This window comes from Scardinius erythrophthalmus (genome assembly GCF_964197995.2).
Source record: "Scardinius erythrophthalmus genome assembly, chromosome: 5".
NCBI classification, from domain to species: Eukaryota; Metazoa; Chordata; class Actinopteri; order Cypriniformes; family Leuciscidae; genus Scardinius; species Scardinius erythrophthalmus.
This window is the reverse complement of record NC_138225.1, coordinates 32,576,832-32,600,065: the sequence shown is the minus strand read 5'-3', so window position 1 is coordinate 32,600,065 and position 23,234 is coordinate 32,576,832. Positions and strand designations below refer to the sequence as shown.

The following is a 23,234-nucleotide window of genomic DNA, read 5'->3' as shown; positions in this document are numbered from 1 at the left end:
AAATGTGATTTGATCAGCAGGAAAATTCATGTTTTAAAAGCAACTGTTTACAGATAATCTCGGAAGACAAAACAACAAAAAAGTGCTAAAACTTACATTAAAAAAAACCTTTGCAATATCAAAAGGCAAACATAAGACCACTCCACAAGGCATTAAATCCATTAGTATTTGACAGTTATAGACATCAGTTAGACTAACAGTCTTTTGTAAATAGAGGATGAGAAGATCTTGTTTACTGTACACAATGATAATGACATAGGGGAGGGAGAGTGAATTCATACATGACCCACTGCTATTTACACTACTACTCAAATGTGTGGACACACCTCGTTCTTTATTATTACCGTTATCTACATTTATCAAATGTTAAACAACTTTTCCATAGATTAGACTCTTCCGGTTCACCACCTTTTGTTATGTGCTCAAATCGCACGAGGTGACTCCTGGGATGCTTTTCAAACAGTATTGAAGTTTATATGTATGACTGGCACTTCAATTGTCCAAATTCAAAGTCTTTGGATCAAGTTTTTTTTATGATCATAAGACAGAAATGAAACTTGTCATAGCTAATTATCATTGTATAGAAAAAGAAGATATTAAAACTCAAGATAATTAAATATAAAATATTAGGTGAATAGAGAAAGAGTAATTAACAATATCAGGCGTACAGCAAATACATAAATTACATAAAATTACATTTACACTAAGTTTTAGTAGCCTTTTTTGTTAGAAGAGAGAATTCAAATCTCAACATCTTTTCGAAATCTATAAGAACAATGTTTTAATGCTTTACATTTATAAATAAATCAAGTTACTTGGAAATGCAAAATAGTGAAGCTGCATAATATGCTCTTCATATTGTCTTTAAATAAAGACTCGGTTCCTATGCTTTTTTCCCCCTTACATATTCAGAGAATAACATTATACAATGCAATAATAAACAAACAAGGAAAAAAAGAAGGGGAAATCTAAGGTGAAAAATATGTAGGCCTATAATTAATAATTTATAATACATAAAAAAAAAAAAAATCTAGCATTAAAACCATTTAATTCAATGAATCTCTAATTACTATCATTGCACCGCCTGATTTCGCTTATTAACACCACAAAGCTAAAGGTTTCTGGTAGTAATTTTGCACTGACATTCCTCAGTCCCGTGCAGGGTTAACAACACCGGTAGGAAAACGTCACATGTGCTCCTTTCCCTACTTCCGCTGAAGGGGTCCTGCAAGATTCTTAAGTCGCCCAAAATGGCGCCTGTTTTAAAAATGAGAATAATTAAACGTTGCCATTGCCAATATACTTAACAATGTGGATATACACACACAAATAAATGTCAATAATCAATCCGGAACATTACTGTGGTACAGACTGTCATTATTAAAACGTTCTAGCAGTCATTGAACCGTGCAGGCTGTCGGTGACAGCCCAGTGCCGAGAGTCTGAGCGTGACCTCTACTGCAGTTGAAAACACAGTGAAGCCGCGGCTCGATCAGTGGGATGTTTGTTTAGGTATTCGTTTTACCTGTCAACACAGTACTCTCAAATAACAGCACCGTAAGACAGGCTTATGTGCTCCGTGCCGCTGGATCTCCGCTCCGGGGTGCTCAGAGTGTCAACCGGCTTTGAGATCTATCACTGCACTGCAACATCAATATGGTAAGTGAGCACATCATCTGAATGCATTATTACTGTCATGTTTCCATTAATGCATGCTAGTTATAAAACAAGAGGATATTTTATTCATTTGTTCATTCTGATGATAGATGATCCAGATCTAGAAGCATGACTGCAGACATTTCATTATCTAGATTAGGATTGAGGCCAATGCATCGTATGGGTGTAAATGTATGCATAGTTTTTAAACAGAATGATATAATTTAGCGTCGTTTTAATGGTAGTTGCAAATGCTGGACAGGACATGCTCATAGGGGGAGGATGTGCCTCACCTGGTGCAGGTGCTTTTGACCTCAGAGTGCCCTCCACTGGGTGACGTCATGGAAGGGCACCAGAGGAGATCTCTTACCCACTGAACCGGAAAAAATGACCCACAAGTTCAACCTAAATGAAAATTCTGTCATCATTGTTACTCAGCCTCAAGAAGTTTCAAACCGGTGTAAAATGTATTACTGTACAGGAAAGGATGTTGTGTGGAAAAGGTGATATGAAAATGAACAGAGACTGTTACAAACAGTCTGCAAAACATGTCATGTTATGTTCAACAGAAGAAATAAAGTCATACAGGTTTGGAATGACAAGAGGGTGAGGAAATTATGGCTGAATTTTCATGTTTAGGAGAACTATCTCTTTAACTATAAACTCCTATCCTGTCACTGCTCAATTAAAGACACAAATTATAGGCCTGTCCCAATACATGATCACTTGTCTGCTCTCATGACGTATTTCCTGTATTTGGTTCGTGTTCAAGTGTGTGCAAAACTGTTGATTACATGATGGGAAACACTTAAAACATTGTGTTGTGAAATTTCAAGATTTTTCAAGAACTTTTTACAGAGCTAGGCTATATTTATATTTTCAATACTTTGCACTTTAACTGTTTAAGTAGTACCCCTATGTAACAGGTGACAGTTTTGTTTTGCTTCTATTGATAAAAAGCAGGTGCAAGCATTTTATAAAATACACATACTCGTCATCTCTGCACCAATACATTGTACTGATGTTTTATTTTCGAATTACACTGGAAAGTTTTCCTCAAAATCGTATGATTTCGGGACACACAAGTAGGCTACCTTAATGCTATTAATTATGGAATATGCTTAGCCTCAAATACCGCTCAGACCTGAGTTAGTTTTGCGCACATACTTCCTGTCACATGGACGCACTCTTTAGAGGCCAAGACTGCAAGTATGGTTATTTTACATTCTGTAAATGCTTCATTAATATTTAACTCTCAGCAGAACTTCTGGAGGCAGTACATTATAGATTGCTTTATATGATGTATGTGGTTTTAAGGTGATGTAATTAATATATCATATCATCTAATAATAATAATGCTATTATATCAGTTTTAGGTTGATGTCTGTTTCTTTCCACACTGGCATTAGTCTTTGTGACTGGTTAAATTATAATATACAACATATCAGTGAGAACTTGGCTAATGGAAGGAAATGAATTGCAGTGTTTGGACGTGTCACCACAGGGTGTTTTTTAAGAGCTAAAAAATCCATACTTTACCAGAGCAACTCTCCTCCTGACCATTATCTCGTATGGTGACTGGGCTTCTAGACCTGCTGGTTATCTTCAGTGGCCCCCTTCAGAGCTCATTTGGCCCCTGTGCTGTCCAGGTCACTGCTAGACTGGCAGATAAGTGTCCCATGCTGCTTCAATTACCTCTTCTGCCCGAACCTCTCATGGTGACTTACACTGACCGATCAAACTTCCCCAGCAAGGGAGGCATCACATTTTTTATGTCACGCTTTTAAAGAGAATGTCCAGGATGTTAGGCTGGCATCTTAAGGTGTTACGCTTTTCTGATGGTTTGAGTTGACTAATGGGAAGTTGCTTGGAAACTGACCCATCTCAACATTGATAGTCGGATGGAAGTTTTGCACCTCTACCTTCGGGAAATATCCCCAAATAATCCTTCATATTTTAAAATCCTCATTCCTCTATGTTTTCTGAATGAATACAATGATATTTATTTCTCCATAAATTGTAATATCTTCAAAAAGTGGGTTATTCACATAAAACTGATTGCTGAATTTCCTGAGCACTTTTATCATTCCAGTGTGTCTTAATAAAACAACATGTTAAAATATAGGGTACAACGGGGCTAAAAATATCACTTGACTTTATTCTCTTTTAAGCTTAGCTCAGCTCAGCACTTGGATGCACGTGGAAATTTGGCTGATCCGTAATGCGATCGCGGACAGCAACGCAAAGTTGATTCTGCACTAATTTTATGTAATATTTAATGTTTTTTTTTTTTATGTAGCAAATGAGAATCGATAAAATTGTCTATATTTTGAGACAAAGGTCTTGTTAATGATTTTCAGCCAAAATAAACCAAAAATAGTACAAACTTTGATAAAGTGATTGTTTTGAACAAGTTTTAACTTAGACATTATCAAAGACATTATTTAGTTGAATCAATCCTTTGTGCCTTTTGCCCACACACAGGGTAAAAGGCCTCCCTCGCCACCTCATACATTTATACCATTTATGATTTATTTTCACACCAAATCTGTTGCTCCATCAATGTTCAATAAAATCATATATATATATATAATATTTTTCTGCTATCATACACTATGGGAGCAGTGAAAGGCACATTTTTTCCTCATGGTGTGCCTTTAGTCCCATTGTACCCTACACTTGATTCTAGGCTAGCCCACGTATTAATATCATTCATTGATTCATTCAACTTAATAGCACTTTTCCCGGCAATCTCCCATTCATTCATATGGGCTATATGTAATTCTCAACCATGGCAATGGGATACCTGTCTGTTTCCGGTAAAGTGAGGGAAACATTGAAGGCTGGCTCGTGTTCTCTCAGAGATGTTTGTGACCAGCAGTGAAAATAAGCATGTGGCTGCTTTCATGCGTTTCAGACCAGCACATTATAGCTATTGTGCCATTGTGTGGCTCTACCTCAGTGCAGGTACTGGCATTTGTCAAGTGGTGAAAAGCGGGATAAATGAAATATAACGTTTCAGTTGTTATGGAAAGCTTTGCATTTGTGCTGCACATCAATGTGAGGTTTTCATAGTGAAAGGTATAACGAGAAGCTCATTTTTCACATTGTTTTACTGTGAATTAAATGGAAGCAGTGCTTAAATATCACAGCTGTTGATCCTCTGACTGGAATAGTTGATGCTGGGTTTTTTACAATGAGCACGGAGTAATATGTGGTTGACTAAGGAACTTAAGACAAATAGAGCAAAGGTTATTCGCTTCGAAGAACTGATTTCTTTCTGATTTAACCGGATACAGCGAGCAAATAAAAAAAAAACTTTTTTAGTTGTATATTTGAAAAAAAAAAGTTGAAAAAAAGATGTACAATAGTTCTTTTTTTAGGGATGCACCGCCGAAAATTGTCAGCTGAAAATTGTCCGAAAGAAAAAAACGGCCGAAAATATATGCCGCCTCTCAGTGCTCAGGTTTCACTCTTGCGGTGTGACGCTCCGCTCAATATTCCACTCTATGCATGTGTGCTCAGTTGCTCACGGCCCATGCTCTCCACTCATGTACCCCTCATGCTCATCCAAAAAGCAAAGTCTTGTATACTAAATAAACTGCTAGATTTTCAAGAACATGGGACCATTGCATTCCACAACTCTTGACAATTAGGCTCCAAAGTCGTGGAACAGAACTCAACAAGTCAACCTTTCAACCTTTCAAAATTGAATATTGCAGATAATTTCATAGCTTTTCTGTCATGTGATTGAATTACTCTACAATATGATTCATGATTCCTTCGATCCTGAGTGACACGCCAGCCATGTTGCCATGTAAATTTCTTTTGTGTGAGTTTGAAAATGGCTAGCTATACACATAGCAATTTGTGCGGATCAGCGATCATTTGAATGCACATCACCATCCTCAACATAGGGTCAGGACACTGTGCCTTACACGCATGGATGGTGAGATTGCCCATTGATGCCAGCGGTCCTCCCACGCTGTAGCTGGTATAGTTTGATGCCTGGGTTTTTAAGGAAATTACAGAGGAGGTGCTTGACTGGGGAAGTCAGCATCATTTGCAAAGGTTATTACCTCAGGTTATTAAATTCATTACTTTTCCCTTGCTCTGTGGACTTTTTAGTCCATTTCCTTTTTTTTTTTTTTTTACCTAAAGGCTGCCCCACACTAAATCAGATTTTCAAAATGTGAAAGGCCACAAACATGACTTGTGTGTGGAGTGCCACGATGTGACCAAGACAGCTAACCACACACTATCAGATTCCATTCACAAACTCTGGAGTCCCGACTGCGAACACGGGCCAGCTCGCAAAATCTCGCAAAAATCTCTCAAGTTCAAACGTGACTTTAGAGTAAACAAACATGGCGGACAGACAGAGGACAAGAAGTTACTGAAATAGTGTTTGTGTGCTTTTTACTGAAAATTCACTAGAAAAAGATTTGGATGAAGCCGTTTGATGCTTCATTCTTCAGTCAGCTCGCTAGATTCTCCCCACACAACAGGATATCTGATCCTAAATATTCAATGTTGGATATTTACGATTTGAGATTGATGCGGCCCTGATGTTCTTCCGAGCAGATTCGTTCTTCGTGACTCTTAACACACATAGCATCTAGGGATACACGATATGGTCATTTTTAATGTTATCGTTATCGGCCGATATGTTAAAGACATGTTAACGTTGGCCGATATCCTTCAGCTGATAACACTTCAGATGCACACTGTTCGCCATGATGTTTTTTTATTGCTTGAAATATGATTGGAATCACTTCAAAAAAGGAAGTTGCAGTTAAGTGCAACATGTGCAATGCAAGTCTGTCATATAGGCTGCATAAAATTAAATTGAGAACATAATTATAATTGTGTGCTTGGGACATGGATTTAATAGTGAGACTTTTGTTTTTTGTTTGTAATCAGACTCTCAAATTATATAAAAATTTGGATTTAGATTTATCGTCCAATATGTCGTTATCGGCTTTCAAATATAAAGAATTATTGGTTATCGGGGTCGGCCAAAATTTTAATATCGGTGCATCCCTAATCGCATCACAGGAAAATCTGATAAGATAATCTGTTGAACCATCAAAATAATCGGGACTTTACCTAGGATTGTCAGAAGGGGAGGATTGGGCCCAAAATCGGCCTGATTATATAGTGTGTGGGGGCCTTAAGAAATTCTGTCTTTTTATTTTACTCAAATACATATCTGCAAGAAAATGTCAAAGTATTTTGAGTCCTTTTACGCTCATTTTGCAAGACCGCAAATTTCACCTCAAATTTTGCTAGTTTGGTTTCAAAATCCCATGTTCTTGCCAACCAAAACGGCAATTGAGGTTGGTAACTACTCTGAATGCTGTTCTCTGTTCTTACTGGTGCGATCAGAAAGTGTTCTAATATTTCACTCTTTCCCTTCAGGGTGTGATCAGTGTGCAGCTGGTGGTTACCATGGTAATGGCCAGCATGATTCAGAAGATCATACCCCACTATTCCTTTGCACGATGGCTCCTCTGCAGTGGCAGGTAATGAGGAAGTACAGCCCACTGTGCCACTCTGGCATCCCTTCTCGATGGTCAACCTAAAATGGCATCTTAATCCTTAACACAAACCACAGATCCTGCTCCACTTCTGCAAGCATATCCCGTGTTTTATTGTTCATATTAAGGGCCCATCAAAAATGCATCATTATGGGGTTTCAGTAAGACCAAAGGGTATCATCAAAAAGCGCTGCAACCCAAGAGAACCGCTAACGAAAGTATAAGCCATGCTTGTTTCCCCCCTTAATTAGAGCCATATGTGTTTAGAGTAAACAGCTCCTCCAAATGTGCTCAATAATTCATCTGTGCTTGTTTTTGGCTGTAAAAATAGTTTGGGAAAACTCTGGCTTGAGTGCAGGGCTTGAAGTGTTGCCCAGGAGACTTTCATAATTAAGTTTTCAATAGGAAGTAAACATGCAAAAAAACAAACTGAAAGCAGTACAGCCCTCTCAGGGCTCGTGACAGGCCAGGCTTCTAAACAAAGTTGAAGGGGTTGTGGTAAATGTTTGCCACCAAAGATCTGCTAATTTTATTAGCATCAAACAACCTTTTTCATTTGAAAAATGGTGTACACACAAATTTCAATTCACGTGATCATCTTTGTGTCTACCGTGAGGCATAAAAGCAGAAATTCAGAAGGCTGCGCCTGTCGCTCTTTTCCGTGCAGTTCCAGTGAATGCAGACTGAAGCTTTCAGCTTTCAAAAAAGGTCACAAAGGCACCATAAAATAATTATGAAAGTGGTCCATGCAATGAAAGTCAATCGGTTGAATTGCATGTTGTTTTAGACCCCATTGACTTTCACTGGATGGACACAGACATTCTTCAAAATATATTTTCATCTGTTCTTTCATAATGGTTTGAAACTAAATGATGACAGACACATTTTTTTATTAGTAAGCTTCTTTAAAACAACAGTTCTGGAGCCGTATTCACAAAGAATTTTAAGGCTAAAAGTAGCTCCTAACTAGCGAATTTAGGAGCAACTCCTAAAAATAATGGGCGTGTCACTCGTAACTTTAGGACTCCTAATTTTAATCCTAAAAGAGTAATTCACGAAGCATTTTAGCCATAAAAGTAGCACCTTAGCCTGGGACAGCTTAAAAGAAGTCGAGAGGACTCCTAACTCACTAAGACCTATTCACAAACCGCTTTTTGTGGCATTTCACGTTGCGATGTTTTGAAATGCGTATGCGGCGGCTACAGGAGCTTCCAATCGCGAGGGAACAATTTTGCATTGTAGGCATAACTAGGGATGCAATAACGCCACCAACAACCAAAACTAGGCTACTCATTGCATGTTAACTAATTGTAACATTTCATTGTGAATCAAATTAAAATGTTCTTCTCTTTGCAAACGTAGGCAGAGGCATATAGTGACAGATTAATTCAATAATGTTGCAAAGATATTGCATCAATCCATATGTTTCAATAGGCTACTAGGCTATTTGTTTTGCCTTACTCTCTATTCATTTAGGCTATTTATTCAGTTATTCATCATCCTTCGCACTACTTGTGTAGCGCACGCATTTTCAGACCTGTCACTCATCATCGTAGGGGAGGTGTTTGGAATCATTCCCGCGTTACAATCATCAGCCAATCAAGGTGGTCACTTCAGTCAAGCTCGTGCATGAATAATGACGTCATCCATAGCAACGAAGACTCACTCTTAGTTTAGGAGTTGTCATTTTTCTTTACTAAGAGTAGGTCTGAAAGGCGTTGTGAATATCTTTTTAAGAGAAAACTCCTAGCTAAAATATTTTAGTGCGATTTAGGAGTACTCCTAGTGGTAAGATAAAATGCTTTGTGAATACGGCCCCTGACCAACATTTTCTTTTCTCCACCGTTCAAAAGTCTGGGGTCAGTAAGACTTTTAAAAATAAATGAATGCAGCAGTGATGCATTAAATTGATCTAAAGTGACTATAAAGACTATTACAATGTTATTTTTTTATTATTTCTTATAAATGCTGTTCTTTTCAACTTTCTATTAATCAAATAGTCTTGAAAATGTATCATCATGGTTTCAAAATCCACAAAAAATATTATCAGCTTAATTGTTTTTAATATAAGAAATGTTTCTTGAACTCCAATTCAGTATATTAGAATGATTTCTAAAGGACCACTGGACACTGACAACTGGAGAAATGACTGCTGAAAATTCAGCTATGCCATGCCATCACAGGATGGAATAGGCCTACATTACGTTTTAAAATATACTTTTTTATATTTTTTATACTTATTTTTTTTTTTACTGTATTTTTGGTTCAGCCTTGCATTAAGAGACTTCTTTCAGAAACGTAAAATCTTACCGACCCCAAATGCTAGTGTATTGAACGGTAGCATATGTTTTTCTAGAGCTCTGTGTGTTTCAGAGATGGTGGTGATATGCTTCTCTTTGTCTTGCTAGTCTGCGTTGGTACCAGCACCCCACAGAAGATGAGCTGAGGACTTTGGCTGGAAAGCAGCAGAAAGGAGGAAAGAGCAAAAAGGACAGGTACAACACCGCATTTGTCTAGATTTGTGCACATTTGACTTTTGTTTGACTGCTTGTGAAGATCAAGCAGCCTTGTTGCCTATGTTCTGCTGTGGATGAAAGCTTTGGACTATGCGTACAGTGCTAATTCCCTGAAAAGGTAGACTAGCCCTTGTCTAGCAGCTTAGTTTTGACAGTCAGCTCTATTATACCTACCTCCTGTTCTCAGACAAAAGCCCATTTTTGCTCTGCAGGGAGCTCTTGGGCCATTTTGTTAGGCAGGTATGCAGCAATCCAGCGCAGAGAGACTACCGTACCCACAGTGCTTTTGTGCTGAACACCATTGTGCACACTGACCTATGTAAACAACAGGGACCCGAAGGAGAAGTCCAAGAATCTCAGGTTCAGCTGGCTTGGAGCCACGGGGCAGAAAGCTCGCATACTAGACTCGTTCACGCTAAGGCCTGTGCCCCTTTCCAATATCCCACCGCTCCCAGCAGAGCCCGACATTCATTTCTCTATTCTTTGTCATGCAGACGGCATTGGAGATGGGTGGAAATATGTTTGATTTGAGCGTTGTGTGGATTTAGCTCTTTTTCAAGAGCGAGGAGGGCTCCTCTAATCCCCAGTAAAATGTGCAAACTCTAGTGTTTGGTTTCCAATAGAGACGGAGCCCTCAGTTAGTCTGCGGAAAATCTGCTGTCCTTTGAACTAAGTTGCCGATCCCACACGTCGATACCCACTTTGCAGTTCTTTCTATTCTTTTGCTTGCTCGCCATAAAACTTTATGTTAAATTTAGCTTAATTTATAATAATTAGGTGCCCTGAAAAGTTAAATTGGTCAGTAAAAGGACAGTAAAGACATTTATATTAATGTTGCTGAAGATTTTATTTCAATTAACCATTGAAATTTTCCATTCACGAATGAATCTTGAAAACAAATGTATCACAGTCGCCACAAAAATATTAAGCATCACAAATGTTTTCAACACTGATTATAATAAGAAATGCTTCATGAGCAAGAAATCAGGATATTAGAATGATTTTTGAAGGGTCATGTGACACTGAAGACTGGAGTAGGGTTGATGAAAAGTCAGCTTTATCACAGGAATAAATGACATTTTAAAATGTATTAAAATAGAAAAAAAAAAAAAAAAAAATATATATATATATATATATATATATCTATATATATATCTTTTTTTTTAGTTTTAGTTGGTGAGCACAAGAGACTTTCAAAAACATAAAAAAAAAATAATTTTTATTACTATTATTGTTATTACGTCAAATATAAATATTTCTTTTATAAAAAATTAAGGAAAAACATACATTTCAGCTTTTGGCCAAACTATTTTGAAAGCTCATAATTATGACTACAAAAAAGGTCACCAATTCGTATCACAGCACTTCACAAATGAGTTATGATGATGAATTGTACTGCACTGTATACAATGATAATAAAGTGTTTTACTTTTTACTCAATGTTCTCCAAAAATGTATTCGGGCAGGATTAGTTTTCTAAACTGTTATTTCATTAACTGATTCTGACGGGACTAACATCTCTGTTTATTACAAAGGTGGAAGTGTGTTTTGTAGATGTAGGCGTTACAGAAGGTCATGTGCTGCGGTTGCGTGTATCACGTATGCTGTACAGGTCTGTGAATAATTTATATTGCCATTTTTAATAGGGCAAAACCCTATTTAAATTAACTTCAAATGGGTTTATAGAAGTAGCTGTTTATAATAAACCCACATACATGAGCAGCAAAATCTAAACAAAGTATATTGCCTGACACTGATATTAAGATGATTAAAGATGATTCTCTATTGAAATTAAACATTGGTGTGCAAACGGTAGCTCACGTATGTCAAAAAACACATGGAGGAGAATAATTTCTAATAAAATATGGGACTCTCTAATCGGACAGGATTAGATTTCTCTGAGGACTGTTGAGTTTCCTGGAAATCTCGTGTTAATTTACCCTGAAATTTTGTGGGAGAAAAACAGGGATTCAAATCACAAAGTACAATTGTGAAACACAAATTTCCCTAATGTCCTCGATGGAAAACTAGGAAAACTAGTCCCATCCGAATAGACTCAATATTACTAATTCATTGTAGTCTGTATTGTAGATTCAATTTCAAGAGCAGGTCAGTGGTCAACATGACAGATTTATGAAATCATTTCATTAGTTTAATCAACTTAAACTCTGACATTCAATAAAAGTTAGCTGAGTGTTCCAAAATAAATTAAACAAATGTCTTTTGAAAGTGGGAGCTTCTGAACTTCTCACCCTGATGATGACATCCCACTTCACGTAGCAACCAGGATTCTCACCGTCAGGAAGAAGATATGAGTCATGTGACACATTGCATTGTGTAATGAGGTTAAATGCCAGAGAAGCCCCATCATCTTACAACTGAAGCCACTTATAAGAGTGCTGAAACATCATAAATGAATGGATAAAGTAGCCCAGATGCTCTTGAATAAATTCTGTCTTATCTGGGCAGCAGAGGATGATAACGGCGACTACTTGGAAGAACATACTGTTATCATTTTGAAAAAAAAAAAACAAATTCATGAAGTATGCTAATTATTATTATTTATGTATGGCCGAGATTTTGAGTAATGCGCTTTGAAAAATAAATAATAAACTGTTATGTTTTATATTCAGTTTTATTCAAAAGCATAAATAAAAAGCAACTGTATTACAATTTATTCAGTAATACTGGCAAGTGAATGGTTTTGGTTTTTGGCCTGAAATGTCCCTGTGATATGTGTGTGTTTGTTTCAGCTTAGCCCACTTTCAGTGCATATTTATTATATGTGCTATGTTCACGTTTTACTTACCAGGAAGTACAATGGGCACTTGGAGAACAAGCCGATGACTATTCCCAAAGACATCGACCTTCAGCTGGAGACTAAGTGCATTGCAGAAGTGGACACACTTGGTAACTCACCTGTTGTCATTATATGCCCAATGAATCCTGGAGCTTAAAGGATCTTCTTAGAAAGTCTGGTTTCTAAAGCTTCTCTTTTTGTCTGGCTATCTTTTTGTCTAGCTCTGCATTATTTTCCTGAATTCCAGTGGTTGGTGGATTTTACGGTGGCCGCCACAGTGGTGTATCTCATCACTGAACTGTACTTCTGTGTGGCGGAGCCCAGTGGAGAGATGAACATCAGTGTGGTGTGGAGCCTGCTGGTCTTGGCCTTTGTCATGTATCCTTTTTGAGCTCGAACTACCGAAGGAGTTTTTCCTCTTCCCGTTTCATCTTTTGCATTGGTTTCCCTCTTTCATATTTTATTGCTATTAATTCTTGCAAATATTTTATTAATAGCATAGTTGACAAATAACATTGTCTTCTTTTCTATATCAGGATTTAATTTTAAAATTGATGTACAATACAAAAACATTTTGTACATCAATTATACATCTATTTTACATCTATTTTACATCACTAAAAAATTTAATTTTTTAATGATGTAAAATAGGACCAGCATTAACACTGGTTCCCTCGACAAAAACCTAATATTTTTTTCCCGTTGGCTTTTAAGGGTGTGTGACCCTTGGCATGTTTGTTTCGATTAAAACTCTTTGTTAGTGCGGATTATTTGAATAAGTGTGAACGCTACCATCCGAATTCCGAACCCTGGTGCGCACCAAACAACGGGTCTCGGTCCGCTTCCGTAAAATATAAAAGCAATACAGACCAAAGACATGTAAACAAACCAAAAACGGGACATGATGTGACCCTAAGAAGGACAGAATTATCAAGCAAACCAGTTTTTTCTCGTCATAATCGCGGTTGCCCATCACAGTCCGGTAAGGAGAACCGCGTCTCTTTGCAGTAGATCTTCGTTTGTGTGTGTGACGGAGGGATTCCTGCTGCTGTTTTGACTCCTTTACACATTTTATAAGCTCTTCACAAGTTCTCAGCTGGTCAAAATACCATCATATGCACAGTTATGTCTAGAAATATACGTCATAAAATAACATATCTCTGTGCCCTTAGATTCGGTGTTAAAAATGCCAATGTTAACGCCAAGCGGAGCAGAACTAAATGGGTTTGTTTTTTTTGTCTGGGCCAAACGAACCAAGTGTGAACACAAACCCTTGAATTATCGCAAGAAATGAGCTCTGTGATCAACAAAAGTTTCACATTTTGTCCATCAAGATCATTCAAAAATTTGAAGCCTAAATACAATCACCAGAAACCGCCAAACTTAGGCTATAAACGAACTAAACCATGGTCACTCGCTCAACTTTGACATCCCCACCACCAATCTTCGACAACTCTTTCAGTCATTATTAAAAAATACAAATAAATCAAAAATAATGTATACATTTAAACACATTTAAGGAAATGTGACTGCTATTGCCTGTGTAAATATCAACGCAACAATACTACGTATTTGTTTTAATAGTTGCCAGGGTATTGCTATACGTTTGCTTGGATGTGCCATGTTTCTATAGCATAGTTTTAAAGAGAGTTCTAAAAAGATTTGAAGTTTAATCATCATTCTGTACACTTCAGTTTGGGGTTTAAAATCCACAATCGCAAACATGAGTAGTAATGGAGATGCTTAACAAACACCACTAGCAATAATATATTGTCGTTTCTCAAAACATGATTTGACTTACACAGGGAGCCTTTCCAGAAGGAACTTTTAAAGTACTTTATGCAATAGTATGTCCATAGTCCTTAAATGTTAAAACATCCTTTGTAAAAGACAACTCTTGTGGAGAAGCTCAATTTTCACCGTCTCGATGCAGGGACAGTCTAGCCATGAGTGATGAAAGCTGCACCTGTTGCCTTTTACCTGCTACTTTCCCCTTCTAGTGCCGCACCAAATCACACACATTAACCTCGGCACAGTCCACAAAGATCAATCTCCCTCCGCTCGGCACTGCCCTTTACCTAGCTCAGCCTGCCACAGAAGATTGGAGGCCCAATTTGCACGGCCCACCGGACTGATTTGCCTGGGAAAAAGAGAGGAACGAAGGAAGGTGCCTGGTAGGGTGATGAAGATGATGATGATGAGAGGTCTATATGTGTGCAAATGGCTGAATGTGGACAGGAGGGAGCCATTTTTTCCTGATCTCAGTGGGAGAGTGTGTGGTGGGGGAAAATGGCCTTGTCAAAGAGATGGTCACTATAACATTTCCTCAGATGACCGCCCGCTTGCCTTGCAGTTTTGCACGACGTAGCCACAAGTTGAATGATTGACCCTAGACCAGTATAATCAAAACGGGCACATATAGGCAAGCGGTCGTAACAAAGAGGCACAGATGGACATTTTCTGTCTGCTGTTGACGCTTTTCAAATTTGTCGTTTCTCACCGTAAGGATATTAGCTTTGACACTGTTTGATGTGGCATGTTTTAAATGCGTTTCTCTGCTGCTGTGACACTAAATGTAAGACTGGTGCCGTGACTTTTTCATCGATTTTTGCCGATGCTAGTCATCAGATTTTGAGCAGTCAGGGTTGGCAGATTTCACAAGAAAATTGTGTAGTGTAGACAGTAAACAGACTTTTTTATAGCTTCAGGCTTTGATCCCATTCAGTCGGAGGATATTAAATATGTTTGATATTTTTAAGGTGATTTTGAAACGCACATTATTCTCATATTCTCGAGTTTGTTTTAGTTTTTTCGGTTTGGTTTATGATCCTCAGTTATTTAGTCTACGATGCTCAGGTTTTCTCTGGAACCATTTTACAAAGTCTTCAAGTGTATATTGCCTAGTGTTTTAAAATCTAATCCGATTTTAACCCTCTGGTGCTGTTCGATAGTTTTTTTTACCGAAAATTTGTACATTTACGGAATGGTGCAAAACTTGGTAAAGGTTTTGGCACTTGTTGTGTGAACACACACACACACAAAATCATGGACATGATTCGAAAAACTTAAATGGCCCTGAAAAAAAGAATCAAACTTTTTGTTCGTGGTCAAAAATTTGCGCATTTGAAATGAATGGGAGATGAATTTCATCTATTGGAAGCGTTTGGTTCTGCGCACAAACAAATTCTTACTGAAAGCTCATTTTTTGAGATATCAACTTCAAATTTGGAACACAGCTTGTATCGATGTATGGCTTTTTCTTCAATTCTTGATTTTCCTCAGTTTTAGAGCAAAACAAATTAGTATAATACAAAAAAAAATATTTATTACATATAAAATATATATTTTTGTGCATTTTTCATAAAAATAAATGTGATTTTATAACTTTTTTCAGAAAGTTGTATGTAGAATCCATCAAAGTAATGGCACTGAAAGGAAAAGTCTGCTAAATCCAACAGCATAATCCATCAACCGCATAGGTAAAGAATATGTATATGTAAAGAATATGTAAAAATGTGTTTTGTTAGCCTATACTCTTACAATGGACGTCTATAAGTATACAATAATTATTATAATTACGTCTGCAAGTATACAATAATTATAATATTATTAATTATAACCTAGAATATTTCTTTAATTAGGCAAAAAATTAATTCATGCCTTTTTCTGATGTTTTTGGAGAGCAATTTTAGGTATAGTGTACAAAAGTGCCCTTTGTGACCATGTTCCTTAGCTTTAGCTTTTCTCAGGAAGATCCTTTTCTCCCTCACGGCTCACTACTTCAGACTAGAAGAGGGCGGTGAGCGTTCCCTCTGCATCACCTTTGCCTTTTTCTTCTTCGTGAAAGCAATGGCTATCCTTATTGTCACAGAGAACTACCTGGAATTTGGCCTCGAGACAGGTATAGTAGTGTCAAGTTGGGTGTTTTGTGTATCGGTTTCTTTTTTTAGAGTATGTAGTAACATTGAATGTGAGACCATTTTACATTATTTAAAATAATAATAATAATTTTCTCTTGCATATTTCCATTTCATCACTCACATCATCATACACTAACCAGTCCTGGAATGAAAGAAACTTTCACTAAAACGTGGGGAGCTATTTATGCTCAATGTTGGAAACAGTTGTGCTGCTTAATATTTTTTTTATAACCTGAGATACTTTTTTCAGGATTATTTGATGAATAAAAAGTTAAAAAGAACTGTATTTATTTAGAATAGAAATCTTTTGTAACAATATACACTACCGTTTAAAAGTTTGGGAACAATAACTTTTTTTTTTTAAGAAATTAGTACTTTAATTCAACAAGGATGCGTTAAATTGATAAAAGGTGATGGTAACGATTTATATTGTTAGAAATGTTTTTATTTTGAATAAATGCTGTTTTTATGAATAAATGCTGTTTATGTTTTACTCATCAATGAATCCTGAAAAAATATTACGTTTTTTTTTTTACTGCAGGCTTGATGAGCATAAGAGACATTAAAAATAGTAATGTTTCCAAACTTTTGACTGGTACTGTGTGTGTACATATATACATACATATACATATATCCTAGTTAGATGTATGCATCATTCCATTTGTCAAATTCTCACATTTAATGTCAGCTCGCACATCGATACAGAATTAATGAGGATATTATCATAGGCGATGCATATTGCACACCCCTACTATGACTATTTTTTGTGACATTTATTTATATTTAAGAATTTCTGTCGATACACTGTTTCTATCCCCGTTTTTCTCCTTTCATAGGCTTTGCTAATTTTTCCGAAAGTGCCGTGCAGTTTCTGGAGAACCAAGGCCTTGAGTCCCAGTGAGTATTATGGCCAGTGTCCCCCACCCTCTTTGTCAGTACAGGGGGAGTGTGTGTATACAGTATACCATGTCTCTGTAAGTTAGGATTAAACCGTGTATGTGATGGTTTGGGCTTCCCTGCGGTGAACAGGCCTTGCTCTCTTCCTCTGCCTCTACAGGGGCCCTATATCCAAGCTGACCTTTAAGCTGATCCTGGCACTGTTCTGCGCTCTCATTGGAGCCTTTCTCACCTTCCCTGGCCTGCGATTGGCCCAGATGCATCTTGATGCCCTCACGCTAAACGACTGCAAAATCACACAGTAAATGTTTCAAAATAATATACAATTTATTACATCTCATCCTCCTTATATATATGATTTGTCAACCTGAATTTGTATTGAAATATTGAAGCCACTATCAATATTCCCATGTTAATTCATGTGGAGCATCAGTGTCTGACTATATCCTCGGCAAGTTAGCAGACCAGTATTACCACAGATGGACCTGTTCTCCATTTTCAGCCAGCGTTGGGCTTTAGGGTAACTGTTTTACAAAAGAAGAGTTAGGCATTACACATCTCACATAGCTAATCCTCTTCTGCTCTCATGACACTATGAGGCTTACAGTTAGACCTCTTTAAGGCCTGGATTACTTCCATGCTTCTTGTGCTGGTGAAATGCTACATTTAAAGCAGTGGTTCTTCGTGATAGTTGGTGTTTACTGCTCCATTGATACTCTTGTGTGTTGCCATGTCTAATGGTTTATGTGTCCATCCTTCAGGATTTTGCTGCATATCAACTTCTTGGCCCCCTTAATTATGGTACTGCTATGGGTGAAGCCCATAACAAAGGATTGCATAATAAATCCCACATTTGGGAAAGATGGTGTGCCTTTGTGAGTACCTAATTTTACAATGTGTTGTGTGTTGTTTTTTGTCAACATGACATTTTGCATTACTAGTTTGTTGAATTGTTCTTGATTAATTAAAAACTTGATTTTGAGTTCATCAAGACCCTTTGTTTACTCAAGGAAATTCACTTTAATGTCAACATGAAATCTGTATTGTCCCTGATTCTTAATACAAATTCCTGGTTTTATTGTGCATGATTCATCAGTACAAATTATTCAGAAGAAAATTCAAGTATTGTTTTTTTTTAACAATTTGTTCTGCTTCTGAAATGACTTTGTTCGATGCCATGAAGGGTGGAAATTACGTTGACAAATAGCCCACATGCTCTTATGACATTTAGTAACTATTTTACATCTTGCTGAATTCGTATAATCTCATTTGTATGTTTTTGTACTATCTGCTTACGCCCCACTGATGGTTAGGTTGAGGGGTGGACCGCCATGCTTTTTTCTAAAAAAAAAAAAAAAAAAACGTACGTTTTCATGCAAATCAAATCATACGAATTCATACAAAATCTCCAACTCGTAAAATAGTTAAGCTTTCTCATGAGATCAAATAGGCATATAGGTGATATATATTAGGCTGCTGTATGCAGTCTTTCAAAACCATTCCAATAGTTAACAACACAGCAATTTACTGCCAGGTAATGGTAGAGTAATAAAGGATAAAGATTTGGGATGGGGTATAAAGCATTACTATTGTGATAAGTCGATCTCTTGGGGGTGAAGTTGTCCTTCAGCCTCATATGGTATTTCAGAAAGGGAATTATCCTTGGGCAATCCACTCAAACTCACATTCAGGCTTTATTCTCATGTGGAATGCCCACTTTTCACAATCCAATCAATCTAGTCCTGCCCTATATTTGTTTTACTCATAAATCATCACATTGCGGCTGTAAAATGGGTTGTGAATGCCATTTGTTGCTGACCTAAAGAGATGTTATTTCAGTGCGACCTTAGTTAATTCTTCTCTGCTCAAGTCACATCCTAAGGTTTGGGCAAGTTCTACTCATCCTGATTCGGTGTGTCACTCCTCTTCATCTGCTTTCAGAATGTCTGAGAAGACATACGACACGTTGCGTCTGTGGGTGATCCTGCTTCTGTGTGTGCTGAGACTAGCCATGATGCGGTATCATCTCCAGGCCTACCTCAACCTGGCCCAGAAGGGCGTCTTGCAGATGAAGAAGGAAGCAGGGCGCATTAGTACTGTGGACCTTCAAAAGATGGTGCTTAACACTTTTTGTTCTTATTATGTCGTCTTCTTACTGACATTAAAAAACGCTGAGATAATAAGCAGTCGTGTTATAATGCTAATAATATGCAATTAAGTTATTGTGATGGAAAGCCATCCTTTTATTTTGCCCGATATCCCATCTATCCCAAGTATCCCATCTTCACTAGGTTGTTCTTGTGATGTTTGATCTGATACTGGTTAATAAATGCACTCAGGGACCCTCTTGTGGCATCCACTCTAGGGGCCTACATTACAGTGTCGACATTCCTCAAAGGTGGAAATATGTCTGTATGAAAAAGGACTGCGTGGCATTGTTGCCCTTAAAGCTCCAAAATGAGGAGGCTATTTGAGTTTAGTGGAGCGCAAGGATCAAAACCCACAGCACTCCACAGCTGGAGCTGAGGAAAAGAGCCCGTTTGATGTTCCAAGCCATAAGTGAGATTCGCAAATGGCTGTAGAGTCGCAGGGGTGTCTGGTCTTACATCTGCTCCAAAAGCATACGCTCGCAGCCTCCCTCTGTACTTAAGCTCCCAGTGAGTCTTCAGCGAGTCTGTTTGATGAGCTCCTCTCCAAGCCAAGCTGCTTGTTTTGAATGAAATTTGCCTAAATGTTTTAACTGCAAATTTGTTTTTCCTCACACAGGTCGCCCGAGTCTTTTACTACTTGTGTGTAATAGCACTCCAGTATGTTGCACCTCTGGTGATGCTGTTACACACTACTTTGCTGCTAAAGACATTAGGTGAGGCATTAGGTTATTCTCAACACATTCTCATTTGCCTCGGTGGGGTTTCTTGAATTTTTCATAATCTCGTTTCACCCCCAGGTGGATACTCGTGGGCGATTTACCCTGAAGAGAGTTTGCCATGTCTATCAAATGAGGACTCGAGCCCCGCTGAGGTGGGGCAAGGCGAGATGCAGGCCTCTCAAACTGTGGCCCAGCTATCGGTCGCTCTCGGGGGATTGAGGACTGTTTTCTCCCCCTTGCTTTTTCGAGGGCTCCTGTCTTTCTTCACATGGTGGACCGCCGCCTGCCTGTTCACCACCTCTCTCTTCGGCCTCTTCTACCACCAGTATCTGATGGCTGCATAGCATCAGGAAGGGCTTGTTCGACTGAACTGTGCGGCACGATGAGGCCCTGGAACATTCCCCTTTCCTGCAACCATATCAGCCGGGTTCTTCTCTGATGTGCTTCCCCCATGGACACATTGTTTTAGCCTAACAAATTCAAAAAATGACAATAGTTAATAATGCAGTCACTGTTATATTCATCGAATGGAGGATGGCGTCTGAAGGAGACCTCAAAATAATGCTGATTTTGAAGGGGCTGCAACTTTCTGCCATCTTTGAGCCACCAGAAGGTTGAAAGCAAGGGATCACTCATAGTCTTTGACATTTTATTATTTAGTTGAAAATTATGATCGATGAATTTCATAAGAACAGCGATTTTTAATAGTGTTTTTATGTTTTACTTCTCCAAAGTAGAAACTGGGTTCTGCTCTAGGGGAGGTTTTCATTGCTGATACATGAAGAGGAAACGCTTGGAGAGTATAGTGAGGGGATTTATCAAGAAGAAAAGTATGTATTAAAGGTGTATTTATTTCAGATAGACTGAAGCCAGCCTTCTCATGAGGAGAGTTTTGTTTGACTGTAGGAGACTGAGAGATAATTTAAGTGTGCATGTGTGAGTGAGAGTGGCGGTTCGTGTGTTAACATCAGTGCCTGCAGGCTCCCAGTGACCCCTGCTGCTGGTGGCCCCTGCTAAATCTAAAAAGGGCATTTTGATCATGTATAAAAGCTAACTAAAAAAAAAAAAAGTCTAAACCAGTGGCCTCCGCTCTTCTGATACCCTTCCCCGTCATTTAACCGGTCAGATGTTTCACTTTGAATTTCGGGTCCAGTGACATCAAGCACATCCTTTAAGAGTGCTCCATGTTTCTGTATGGAGCCTATTGATTTTCTGTTATGCATCAAATAACAGGATAACAGGATTTCTTTCATGTGAAGGTGCCAAGTACGCTTGTATTCCCCCATGAGTGTGTACAGTTCTTCCTGCTGGAAATCGGAAAGCACACATGCAAAGGCAGAACATGTGGCTTGATCACAAAGAAACATGGGGTTTAATGATGTCCACTTTAATATTGTGACATTTTGGCACTACAGTCATGAAACCGCACAGAGACATATCTGAAGTATTTTTTAAATAAATTTTTAGTTTTTTTGTTTGTTAGTCTTTTTTTAGTGTTAACCTACTGTAAAGTCTTACTCTCATCCTCCATTTATGAGTTTTTGGAGGGTACGCAGACAATGAATGTATTGATCCTGCCTGATTTTTGATTGTAGTTATGATGAATTTTATTTTAACAAATCTACCCTCGGGCCCCTAATAAACAGTCAAATTTGACATAATCTTGCCTTTTAACTAATATCAGTTAAATTAAAAATATAAATGTTGTATGTTGTGGACTTCCAGTGGCATTTATATTGCGAAGGTGCGTCCGTTATCAACAGCACTCTTATTATAACATGGCAGTAAAATCCTGAACTCAAATTTTGAGAACTGTTTTTTCTTTTTTTTTCTTTTTTTTTTCTCCTTCCTGTTGTTGATTATCAAGCTGTGAAGATTGATGGATGCAATGGGGGGTTTATTTTAACTGTAAACATTCACAACCTTTGGTAATCATAAGCGGAGCCATTTTAGTCTTACCTCACCTATAGGGTTTTCTCCCCATTTCCCCCACCATTAAAAATCAAAACAAGTGACCAAAATGTATTAAAAATGTTACTAAAAACGTACCACCCTTTTTAAGATGTTTTCATTAATCATGTCTTTAAACATTTCTAACCCTAATGCCAAATAACAGTATATGAGGTTTAGAAGTGATCCATTTATTAAATTGAGAAGACAATTCACCCCCACCCTGGCTCTGTTGGTCTTTAATACATTTTAAGTACTTGTCTTTATTTATTACTTTTCACTTTGTTTAATAAATGATTGTCAAGAAAACATGATTTACCTTCTTTTTTTCCCCTCGATTTTTTGAATTAGCATTAGGCTATTCTTGTTTTGATTTTCACACAATCATTTTCCTCCGTATTTTGTTGAGGTATCATAGTTAGCCTACACAGTTTTGGGGGGATTTTCCCCTTAAAATCAATTTACAAAAATCTCAAATACACAATTTAGTCTTGTTAATCGTCTAATGTCGGAGTTATCGTGAATAAAATGAATGGTGCTCCTTCAAGTGACGCTGGAGCAACGTCGCCCTGAGTGCTATTGTCGATACTGGCCTCCTCTTTTAGTTGCCGCTCTTGGATCAATGAGACAAATTCCAAAACAAACAGCCGAAGAGGCTCTTTTCTTTTCATAAGAAGACTCCATTCACACAAACCATTTATGAGGCCCACCAAACAGTGCTTTTGAGGGTCTTCGTTCCCAGTGCCCGAACGATCGAATCTTCTCGAAAGGTATCTTTTTAATGACCGATCCACTGTCTGTGATAAATAATGAGAGTTTCATTATTGTGTTAGCTCAGTTGAGTGCAGAAAAATAAATAATGAGAACTTGTAATAATGGGTGACCTAACCTTGTTCTTTTTGTCCAGAAATGAATAGACTGAAAGGAAGAACGCTTGAGAAAGATAACGAACCCTGGGCGCTTTGGTTTTCCACAGAGAGCTGTTTTCAAAGACTACTTAATTTCCCATAATGCATACACACTGGAACAGTAAGTTCACATGCGTGAACGTTAGTTGCAGAACAGACATAGGCTATTTGTGGATGC

General features: G+C 37.8%; 1 protein-coding gene across 2 annotated transcripts; it reads left to right on the top strand.

The window, feature by feature from the left end:
- Positions 1-1,213: 1,213 nt before the first annotated feature.
- Positions 1,214-22,461, top strand: tmem161b (transmembrane protein 161B). Of its 2 annotated transcripts, XM_081366901.1 has the most exons (12): positions 1,214-1,659; positions 7,078-7,181; positions 9,605-9,691; positions 12,525-12,622; positions 12,734-12,890; positions 16,262-16,413; positions 17,269-17,329; positions 17,490-17,630; positions 18,091-18,204; positions 19,271-19,445; positions 20,096-20,192; positions 20,277-22,461. In XM_081366901.1, the coding sequence occupies exons 1-12, from the start codon at positions 1,657-1,659 to the stop codon at positions 20,540-20,542; spliced, it is 1,455 nt and encodes a 484-aa protein (XP_081223027.1). In that variant the 5' UTR covers positions 1,214-1,656; the 3' UTR covers positions 20,543-22,461. The 2 variants fall into 2 exon arrangements, with proteins under 2 accessions (XP_081223027.1, XP_081223028.1); XM_081366902.1 differs by lacking the exons at positions 20,096-20,192; positions 20,277-22,461 and adding an exon at positions 19,695-19,893 and having other exon boundaries at positions 1,410-1,659.
- The last annotated feature ends 773 nt before the right edge of the window (positions 22,462-23,234 follow it).